At 34.9% G+C, this 12,311-nt stretch overlaps 1 protein-coding gene across 1 annotated transcript in view; it reads right to left on the reverse strand.

Annotated features, from left to right (window-relative positions):
- Positions 1–9,662: 9,662 nt before the first annotated feature.
- CNBD1 (cyclic nucleotide binding domain containing 1) overlaps positions 9,663–12,311 on the reverse strand; it is a 385,468-nt gene continuing 382,819 nt past the window's right edge. The window contains exon 11 of the mRNA XM_046007793.1: positions 9,663–9,766. Within this exon, the coding sequence (XP_045863749.1) occupies positions 9,663–9,766 (104 nt within the window). The remainder of the gene's footprint in view (positions 9,767–12,311) is intronic.

The following is a 12,311-nucleotide window of genomic DNA, read 5'->3' on the forward strand; positions in this document are numbered from 1 at the left end:
CTTCTCTTCCTACTTGTGATCTCTGTCTGTCAAATAAGTAAATAAAAAAAAAAAAAAAGTCCCCATTCCCATAGCACCTTACTTCTAATCCCTATAGAGGTCATTTTAATGAGTATTTGTTAATTTATCTTTAGACACTGTTATTTTTTAGGATCTTTCTCATTTTCCCAAATCCAATAAAATACCAACACCAGTCTTTTAAAGACTGAATAAGCCTATTGGAAAGATCTAACACAATAGCCTAGCACAACACACAACACAGAAAAGTCTCAGCAGCCAATATGTATATAATTAAATAGTAAACTATTAAATATTTACACAGAAAGTGGAATTCCTCCTCCAAAAGATCTATGCATCTCTTATAGATAAAGATCCAAATAGATATAAGGCCTGAAAATAGACATAGGAGGGTGAATGCATTTCCTACAAGCAGATCAGAGCAGTATTAAGGAAGAAATCCAGTATTGCTGTAGAACAGAACTTGAAAATTTTAAATCAGAATTAACTACTAATAAATAGTAACTAAGAAATTTTGTGGGATTTTATATGAGAAAAGGCATTTAAAAATAAAGGATTAAAAAAACAAAGGATAAGAATTTTGTCTTGCATGATATAATGTATTTATTTTTTTGAGACTTTGGAATCATTTCTTTTTTTTTTTTCCATTTTATTTATTTTTTCAGTGTAACAGTATTCATTCTTTTTGCACAACACCCAGTGCTCCATGCAAAACGTGCCCTCCCCATTACCCACCACCTGTTCCCCCAACCTCCCACCCCTGACCCTTCAAAACCCTCAGGTGGCCCCAACCTCCCACCCCTGACCCTTCAAAACCCTCAGGTTGTTTTTCAGAGTCCATAGTCTCTTATGGTTCGCCTCCCCTCCCCAATGTCCATAGCCCGCTCCCCCTCTCCCAATCCCACCTCCCCCCAGCAACCCCCAGTTTGTTTTGTGAGATTAAGAGTCATTAAGATTTCAATCTAATAGCCTTAACTCAGTTCCTATCATATAATATCCTAAGGGGAAAATCTGTATAATACTCACACTGAATATAAAGACTTACTTATAATGAATTCTATGACATTGGAAAAGATGGCCATTGCAAACTCTCACAGTAGATTTACTGATAAACTTGTCTTCAAATATTTCTGGGTCATTTTCTATTAAATCTTGGTGCATGTTTATCTGACATAGCCTATTGAGGCTAATTTTGATTAATGATTCATCTTTTTGCTTTCTCTTCAAAATATACTAAATTCTACTTCTCTCTGTGTTAACTGGCACCACACTTGGTTATATTCTGGAAATATATAACACAGGATATTTTTTATTTTTTAAGATTTTATTTATTTACTTGAGAGAGAAAGAAAACAAGAGGTGGGGAGGGGCAGAATGAGAGACAGAGATGGGGGAAGCAGACTCCTCACTGAGCAGGAAGTCCCACGTGGAGCTCAATCTCAGGACGCAGAGATCATGACCAAGCTGAACGCAGACCCTTAACCAAATGAGCCACCCAGGTGCCCCATAAGATATTTTTAAAAGATTTTATTGGGAAATTTAAAGTACATTAATTTTTTAAAAGAGTTGAATTTTTTTGTCATCTCCTGTCTATATATTATGAACTTCCTAAAAATAATTTAAAAACTTTTTCTAAAAATTAACATACACTTTCTTTATGTATATATATATATTCTTATTCTTATATGTGTCTTGAAACTTTTTTTGAGTAGAAGATTTCTAAATATTAGGAATAAAAGAATAACCATAAAAAGCATATTCATAGCCCGCTCCCCCTCCCCCAATCCCACCTCCCCGCAGCAACCCCCAGTTTGTTTTGTGAGATTAAGAGTCATTTATGGTTTGTCTCCCTCCCAATCCCATCTTGTTTCATTTATTCTTCTCCTATCTCCTACCCCCCCATGTTGCTTCTCCATGTCCTCATATCAGGGAGATCATATGATAGTTGTCTTTCTCCGATTGACTTATTTCACTAAGCATGATACGCTCTAGTTCCATCCACATCGTCGCAAATGGCAAGATTTCATTTCTTTTGATGGCTGCATAGTATTCCATTGTGTATATATACCACATCTTCTTGATCCATTCATCTGTTGATGGACATCTAGGTTCTTTCCATAGTCTGGCTATTGTAGACATTGCTGCTATAAACATTCGGGTACACGTGCCCCTTCGGATCACTATGTTTGTATCTTTAGGGTAAATACCCAGTAGTGCAATTGCTGGGTCATATGGACATTGGGGAGGGGAAGCGAACCATAAGAGACTATGGACTCTGAAAAACAACCTGAGGGTTTTGAAGGGTCAGGGGTGGGAGGTTGGGGCAACCTGAGGGTTTTGAAGGGTCAGGGGTGGGAGGTTGGGGGAACAGGTGGTGGGTAATGGAGAGGGCACGTTTTGCATGGAGCACTGGGTGTTGTGCAAAAAGAATGAATACTGTTACGCTGAAAAAATAAATAAAATGAGAAAAAAAAAAAAAAAAAAAAGCATATTCATTTAATGTCCTAATTTGGAAATTTTTACTTTTCTAAGAACTCCTCAGAAAATTTTGCTTTTTTGCCAGTTCTATGACTCAAGGTAGCACTTGCTAGTTACTATAACAAACAAACCAAAATCATGGTTGCTTAATTCAACCAATGTTTATTTGACACTTGTACAAAGTCTAATACAGATGTTCCTGGCTAAGCTGTTCTTCTGGGAAGTTCCATCCAAGAAAAGGATCCCAGAGTCTATGTTCCCACCATCATGTGATTCTGCTATCTTGGAACACTTCACTTCCAGACAGTGAGTGAGATCATGGAAGATCATATCTTTCATGGATAGCCCATAATAATTTCACTTTATTCTATTAACCAGAGCCAGTGGCATGGCTCCAACCTCATTGCAAGAGAGGCTGGGGAACTTAACCTCTCTTTGCTCAGGAAGAGAAAAGGGGGATTGCTGAACCTCTAGTCAATCTCTGCCATAAAGTTATGCCAGTTGAAGAACATGGTGGAGAAAGTAAATATCAGCAATGGGAACAAATTTCCTCAGTGATAGTTTCTTTTACTAAAATTATCTTATTAAAGTCTTCGTTCCAAAAAAATTCTTGGTTCAAGGAATCAAATTTTAAAATGTAGTATTTTTATTATTCATATATATAACTCTGTAAATAGAAATGATTTTACTGAGTTACTTATGTTACACATTTTATTCAGTTGTGTTTTCCTAGAAAATTGAGTGACAGTCAATATTTAGCCATCAATCAAGATGCATTATCAGAAATACTCGAGAAAAACACTATGGCATAATACAAATAGATAAAGTACAGAGTAAATATTCACTTTAATTATATTTCAGCTAGTGTATTACATATTAGATATAACTTTCATATACGTATTGATGGTATACAATATTTCCTACAGTCTGATTTTCTTTTTCATGAGTTATTTTATAAAGGAGCAGTGTTTTTAAGGCACTTAGTTTACCCAAATAATATAAAAAATCAAAAGATAAAAAATACTATACTATGGAAGTGGGATTGGGAGGGAGACAAACCATAAATGACTCTTAATCTCACAAAACAAACTGGGGGTTGCTGGGGGGAGGTGGGATTGGGAGAGGGGGAGCGGGCTATGGACATTGGGGAGGGGAGGGGAACCATAAGAGACTATGGACTCTGAAAAACAACCTGAGGGTTTTGAAGGGTCAGGGGTGGGAGGTTGGGGGAACAGGTGGTGAGTAATGGGGAGGGCACGTTTTGCATGGAGCACTGGGTGTTGTGCAAAAAGAATGAATACTGTTACGCTGAAAAAATAAATAAAATGGAAAAAAAAAAAAGAAATGGCAGAAACTATAACATGGAATTAATCAGATGTGAACTATTGTAGATTCTAACAATTAAGCAAGCTTTTGCAATATAAATATTAAAACATATCAAGAAATACAATGTAATTGTAAGTTTGAACAATTACATAAGTGTATACATAGATTTGGAGTCTCTAAATATATTGAGGCATAGAATTTACAGAGAAATTTGACCTGAAATTTTATGTGAACTAATTCTAAAAATAATTATTAAGAAATACTGGCTTTTCCAGGCACCCAAGAGGCTCAGTTGGTTAAGTATCTGCCTTTGACTCAGGTCATGATCCCAGGGTCCTAGAATCAAGCACTACATCAGGCTCCTTTGCTCAGTGGAGAGCCTGCTTTTCCCTCTCCCTCTGCCACTCTCCCACTAGTGTTTGCTCTCTCTCTCCTGTGCACACATGCTGCCTCTCCCTCTCTCTCTAATAAATAAAATTTAAAAAGACATACTGGTTTTTCATCAATCTTGGGTTGAACTTCATTTTAATTATATATATATATTATACATAGATAGATGATTGATAGATAGATAGATAGATAGATAGATATTGTATTATCTCCCAAACCAGCAAGATAATCTGCATGGTTTGGTAATTTCCTATTAACCAAAAATTTATAATAATTTTCTTTTTTTTTTTTTCCATTTTATTTATTTTTTCAGCGTAACAGTATTCATTCTTTTTGCACAACACCCAGTGCTCCATGCAAAACGTGCCCTCCCCATTACTCACCACCTGTTCCCCCAACCTCCCACCCCTGACCCTTCAAAACCCTCAGGTTGTTTTTCAGAGTCCATAGTCTCTTATGGTTCCCCTCCCCTCCCCAATGTCCATAGCCCGCTCCCCCTCTCCCAATCCCACCTCCCCCCAGCAACCCCCAGTTTGTTTTGTGAGATTAAGAGTCATTTATGGTTTGTCTCCCTCCCAAGACCATCTTGTTTCATTGATTCTTCTCCTATCCCCCTACCCCCCCATGTTGCTTCTCCATGTCCTCATATCAGGGAGATCATATGATAGTTGTCTTTCTCCGATTGACTTATTTCACTAAGCATGATACGCTCTAGTTCCATCCACGTCGTCGCAAATGGCAAGATTTCATTTCTTTTGATGGCTGCATAGTATTCCATTGTGAATCAATGCACAGAAATCAGTTGCATTTCTGTACACCAACAACAAGACAGAAGAAAGAGAAATTAAGGAGTCAATCCCATTCACAATTGTACCCAAAACTATAAGATACCTAGGAATAAACCTAACCAAAGAGACTAAGAATCTATACACAGAAAATTATAAAGTACTCATGAAAGAAATTGAGGAAGACACAAAGAAATGGAAAAATGTTCCATGCTCCTGGATTGGAAGAATAAATATTGTGAAAATGTCTATGCTACCTAAAGCAATCTACACATTTAATGCAATCCCTATCAAAATACCATCCATTTTTTTCAAAGAAATGGAACAAATAATCCTAAAATTTATAAGGAACCAGAAAAGACCTCGAATAGCCAAAGGAATATTGAAGAACAAAGCCAAAGTTGGTGGCATCACAATTCCGGACTTCAAGCTCTATTACAAAGCTGTCATCATCAAGACAGCATGGTACTGGCACAAAAACAGACACATAGATCAGTGGAACAGAATAGAGAGCCCAGAAATCGACCCTCAACTCTATGGCCAACTAATCTTCGACAAAGCAGGAAAGAATGTCCAATGGAAAAAAGACAGCCTCTTCAATAAATGGTGCTGGGAAAATTGGACAGCCACATGCAGAAAAATGAAATTGGACCACTTCCTTACACCACACACGAAAATAGACTCCAAATGGATGAAGGACCTCAATGTGAGAAAGGAATCCATCAAAATCCTTGAGGAGAATGCAGACAGCAACCTCTTCGACCTCAGCCGCAGCAACATCTTCCTAGGAACAACGGCAAAGGCAAGGGAAGCAAGGGCAAAAATGAACTATTGGGATTTCATCAAGATCAAAAGCTTTTGCATAGCAAAGGAAACAGTTAACAAAACCAAAAGACAGCTGACAGAATGGGAGAAGATATTCACAAACGACATATCAGATAAAGGGCTAGTATCCAAAATCTATAAGGAACTTAGCAAACTCAACACCCAAAGAACAAACAATCCAATCAAGAAATGGGCAGAGGACATGAACAGACATTTCTGCAAAGAAGACATCCAGATGGCCAACAGACACATGAAAAAGTGCTCCACGTCACTCGGCATCAGGGAAATACAAATCAAAACCACAATGAGATATCACCTCACACCAGTCAGAATGGCTCAAATTAACAAGTCAGGAAATGACAGATGCTGGCGAGGATGTGGAGAAAGGGGAACCCTCCTCCACTGTTGGTGGGAATGCAAGCTGGTCCAACCACTCTGGAAAACAGCATGGAGGTTCCTCAAAATGTTGAAAATAGAACTACCCTATGACCCAGCAATTGCACTACTGGGTATTTACCCTAAAGATACAAACATAGTGATCCGAAGGGGCACGTGTACCCGAATGTTTATAGCAGCAATGTCTACAATAGCCAGACTATGGAAAGAACCTAGATGTCCATCAACAGATGAATGAGTAATTTTCTTTATTGACAAGTATTTCAAATTTGAAGTATACAAAACATTTTCTAAGTAAATATAATACATTAACTATTTTTACATGATTTGTCCATTCAGATTCCTTGCTGAAAATAAATTCATGATTAAGCTTTCATATACTTACAAGATTGAAGAATTAAAGCCTATAAAGGTGAAGGGCTAAAACTGAACTAATTATTTTTATCAAAATGCTTCATGTCCAGGTGCAAGAGATGCACCACTAACTCTGCTGGTGATGATATCTTAAACCCAAAATTCTGCCTGGCTGCATTTCAAATTTTGTTATTTGTAATCAGGATCAACTCTCTATTTCAATATCACCTATGAGGCTGGTGGATTCACCTAAATCTCCTAAGCTGGTACTTCTATAATTCTGGATCAGTAGAAGTATCACAGGTCATTAATCATCATCTTTAGAAAAGTCCAATGTCCAACAGCACTTGTTTTTATCTTGAGAAAAAATTCTGACCAATATTGAAACCCACTAATTAAAAAGAATAAGTAAACTCTGCTTTTCTTTATCATTGAAAGAGTAAATCCTTCTACTTCTATATCACATATCATAATAGTTATGTATTTTTAAAATTTATGACATATCTACTAAAAAAAGAATGTGACATAAAGTAAATATGTAATCATAACTAAAAAATGATTAAAGTAGCAGAAATGGAAAATAGTGAGAGAAAGGAAGAAATACTAATGTGAGTTTATCTAGATAAGGGAAGTTACCACAATTAAAGGCAAAGCTGACATTGTTCTTTCTGGGAGTCTAAGAAAAAATATAGATTACACTGTTTATAAAGAGGAAGCACACCATCTCACTCACCAAAAAAAAAACTTGTTCTGGAAATCTTTAGAATGTACCGTATGTGAATTGATTGAACTTAAATCATTGAGAATTTTGCTGTTTGTTCATTCATATGTGGAATTTAAGAAACCACACAAATGAGCAAAGGGAAAAAGAGAGAGAGAGAGAGAAACCAAAAAACAGACTCTTAACAATAGAGAACAAACTGATGGTTACCAGAATGGAGGTGAAGGAAGATAGGTGAAATAGATAATGGGGATTAAGGAGTGCACTGGTTGTAGTAAGCAGCAGGTGTTGTGTGGAAGTGTGGAATCACTATATTGTACACCTGAAACCAATATTATACTGTATGTTAACTAACTGGAATTTAAATAAAAACTTAAAGAAAAATAAGTTTTCTATATAAAAGTTTGGGAATTTTTAATAATGGGACAGATTATTTATAGATAAAAGTCTTGAGGATTGAGTAGACCATTTATTTGTGGACAAATAAAGTATCATGTAACAAAGAACTGTTGTTCTTTGACTTTCAGTGTCATCAATATTTATTAAACAATAGGTTCTTTTCTCTGTAAAATGATCTCCCAAAAAATCCATCTTGAGGGCATTGTCAATAGCAACCTTTAACCATATTTTATGAACGTATTTGGAAACCATATTTTATGAACGTATTTGGAAATTAATGGGTTTGTGGAAAAAATATTAAAAAGTATTGACTATTCAGAAAGAATCTAGGTGTTACAGGATATTAAGATTAACAATGGCATATTCCTTGACATAAAGAAATTTATAATCCTATTAGCAGGATAAGAAATAAACAGGAATTGAACTGGAAATTGTGTAATACTAGTTCTAAAAAGTAATATGTAAAAACAATGAAAGAATGATATTCAGTAAAGCATTCATTATGTATTTTAAATGAGTGTCAGTGTGTTAAAGTGTCAACATAATCTAAAGTCATCAGTACAACTGTACAAAGGAGTATTCTAGTAATGTCCTGTCACCTACTGAGCATTTATAGTGAAGACTGTCTTTTGACTTCAAAGTTTATTAAGAGGTGGAGACATAAAATAAAATACTATAGTATGTGTAGCAAGAGGACTGTTTTTTTTTTTAAAGATTTTATTTATTTATTTCACAGAGAGAGAGAGATCACAAGTAGGCAGAGAGGCAAGCAGAGAGAGAGAGAGAGGGAAGCAGGCTCTCTGCTGAGCAGAGAGCCCGATGTGGGGCTCGATCCCAGGACCCTGAGACCACAACCGGAGCTGAAGCCAGAGGCTTAACCCACTGAGCCACCCAGGCACCCAAGAGGACCGTTTTTAAGGAAAACTTTCCCGAGAACACATATTTGGAATTTGGAAGTGTAAATAATGGTTTTTCAGCTGAAAAAAATAATGGTTTTCCAGCTGGTTAAGGAGAAAAAAATCTATTTCAGAGAAATGCAATAGAATAGACAAAGGGCTTAGAAGCATAAAACAATATTTTCTGGAAATTATACTTAATTTGATACTGCTGGACAGTTAGGCAATTAGAATGAAGAGAGAAGTAATTTGGCAGAGCCTGTATTGCAATGGATCTTAAGCCATCTTGAGAACTTTCAACTTTTCTATAGAACTCAGAACTTCTCAATCAATGTGTATGTAACAAAAGGGTTAAAGTGTACAGAGATACAGATCTCCTCTGTTCTGATGCAGCTACAAGGGACTGAGATGCAGAGAGTCAGATAGGTCATAACTTAGATCAAGAAAGGAAAGTATCTTACTCTATTTCCCCAGAATTTCTTTAAAATATTACAATATTTATTACAATTATAAATATTACAATATTTATGTATTCCATGATGTGTTCCATGATGAAGACTTTAAGAAGCCCTGCTATAGATGAGGGGAGTCAATAAAAGGGTTCACGTTGGTGGGGGGGAACTAACAGATTTGCACTGTAGTAAATTTAATTAGGGATTGTATGAATAATGGATTAGAAATGATAAAAGATCCAGAGACAGAGAGACTAATTAAGTGGTTCCTGGAAATCTCAGTAAAAGATTATTAAATTATGAACTAAGATATGGCATTGGATATAAAGATGAAGAAAGAAATTTAAGAGGTATTTAGGAGGGAGACTTGATAGGATTTTGTAGTACTACAACTTTGCTAAACTCCAGGAGTGTGTATATCTACAGTAGAACGCAGTGAAATGGTGGGTTCTCCTGGCCAATACAATGGCCCAGTGGATGTGGGGATTCCTACAAAGTATTAGAGGAAATACATTATTACTAATTTCTTCAGGATGCAGGATAGTGAAAAATTTAACATTTATGGCCTCTTTCTGCCATGTCAATCATTCCTAGCCTGGAGCAAAGATTGAGATACTGAGTTCTAACATTTCCCTTCCACCTCCCCTTGGGATCCAGCTTGTCTACCAAGAAGGATATTTCTTCCTGTTTCCCCATAATCTTTACTGGAAAGCCCTGCACCATCTCCTGTGTGAAGAGACATTTGGTGGTGTAGCAATGCCAATGACTCTGTAGGTAATCCAGGTGAATTTTGGGATTCAGGATTAGGACTCTAGTCTGCAGATATAAACCACATTCTCCAATTTATATCAACAATGCAGGTGCTATTTTGACCTCCTTTCTACTCTGTTCTTTTGTCCTGTTCTTATTTGCTTTAGAATTCAGGCAAATAAAAGGAATGTTACCTATTAGGCTCCAAATTCCAATACATGCCATTGAAGACTGAGGAAAATGGAACTCCATCAATCAAAATAGGATACATTATTATTTCATGATCTTTTGTGATATCTCATAAGATAATTTCTTCAAGTAATTACTACTTTCATTTTATTTTATTTTGTAAAATATTTTTTTATCTATTTGTCAGAGAAAAAGAGAGAGCATAAGCAGGGGCAGTGGCAGAGAGTGAAGCTGCCTCCCTGCTGAGCAAGGAGCCAGAAGAGGGACTGGATCCCAGGACCCTAGGACCATGACCTGAGCTGAAGGCAGATTCTTCACTGACCGAACCATCAAGGCATCCCTAAGAACTGCTTTTAAAGGTCTGCAAGATGTTCAAAATATTTGGCTGGTTTTATCATTAACAAAACTGTTCTTCAATATATTTATAAAATACCTAATGGAATAAAATAATTTACTGAGGAAGTTATATGAAATATAACTTTTTCACTCAAAACTATGTCCATAAAAGCCCAAATTAAAACACAAATTTTACTCAAATTAATTAGCATTTTTTTCTTTCAACATTATTAGTAATAAGTAAAAAAAGATTCATAAGAGGAAAAAAATACTTTTAAGTGTCATACCTTGTTTTTTACTTGGAGATATATTTTCATATCAAAATTTTATCATAAACCAAACCAAAATACAAAGAAAAGGGAAACATATTTACTCTGCCAAATTGTTCAAGAATTTAGGCTCTTCTGATTAACATTGTTACCAAGGAGACACCTGGTTATAACCTGTCTCAGCAAGAAGGAGAAATACTGATGTACTGGGAAGTAGATCTTCTGGATAAGAATGTATTCATTACTTCTAAAATGTCTAAAAGACCTATCTATAGTAAAAAATCTAGTTTCCTAAGCTTTTGATTAAGAGAATCATTATTAGAGATAAAAGTCTTTGGACATTCTTTCTGTTTAGAAACAAATAGAAACTTTCAGATAATTTGTAGCAATGTCACCTTGCAATTGAAATTTTCCTTTTGAGAAAGACAATTTAAATACATAGCTATCTCTTATTTTTTCAAACATGGATGGTTGAATTGAGATATAATTAAAAACAATGGTAATTCATTTTTTAATATTAAAAGCAATTCTTTATCACTACAAAAGTAATACACTTGTTTTAATTGTAGGATAAGAATTTCAGATACCAGTAAAATTAAAATTGTTGGTATTCATAATTTTAGTCTAAATGACTTGAGGTATAAGTTCTGAATCTGGACAAAAATACATTACCTTCACAAAAATAATAATCTCATAAACTATATTCCCAATGGCATTATATAAAAGAGAATATACTTTTATTTGCTTAAAGTTAATAATTATTCTACACTCATTTTTATTTAGATGTTCAAGGTAATGTCTGAAAAGCATGAACACAGATTGCAAAAGTTTTTTGCAATTTTCGAAAAGGTAACAACTTAAATGAACAAAGAAATCATTCTTCAAGTATTTTTAAATACTTCAAAACTGATTATTGCACAACTTCCTTTATGATTATATAGATAATAGTATATATAATTCTCCAGATAAATTATTTAACTTTCATGCAATCTCTTATATATCCCAATTCTGTTCTACCAATTCCCAAGTATAGATATAGTGAATTCATTGTTCCTTTTAGGTATTTACTAAATATTGTTGATAAACTGGATCATTTAATTGATACTTGCCTTTTAATATGATATATATGGGAACAATTAGAGTGTGACTTGTATACTTAAGACATGAACTTTAATTTAGCTATCCAGTAATACATTTTACAATTCTAAAAAGAAGCAGCATATTTAACAATTTTTGATAAATTAGAAAGTGTAGGCAATGTAATCCACTATGGGTGAGAATTCTGTTAGAACACATTGGTTTTTATTAGTTTTTGTTATTTTTTAATGGGCCACCTCAAATATAAACAATTATTCCTAACACCAATTAAATACACCAGGTAATAACAATATTATCTTGATTGCAAGATGACATATACTTGATATATTTTAGGCACATTTTACTTTCTCTTAAGTCCTTCCCTGTGCCATTTTACAGAGATGGATTCATATTTCCAATAATAAGGAGTAGAACAGAGGGAAACAAAATGAAGTACCATGAAAATGCAGAAATAAAGAACATTGTTCATGTGTGAAGATGATTCTTTCAGTAAAATTAACCATTACATTTCTCATTAAAATTATTTAGCTATTTTTTTGGAATAAAATGTAAAACAATTAGAATGTAGAAATTTAAAAACTCTGAAATTAGGGGCAGGTGGGTGGCTCATTCAGTTGAGTGATGGACTC

The sequence above is a fragment of the Meles meles genome, chromosome 1, assembly GCF_922984935.1.
Source record: "Meles meles chromosome 1, mMelMel3.1 paternal haplotype, whole genome shotgun sequence".
Lineage (NCBI taxonomy): Eukaryota > Metazoa > Chordata > Mammalia > Carnivora > Mustelidae > Meles > Meles meles.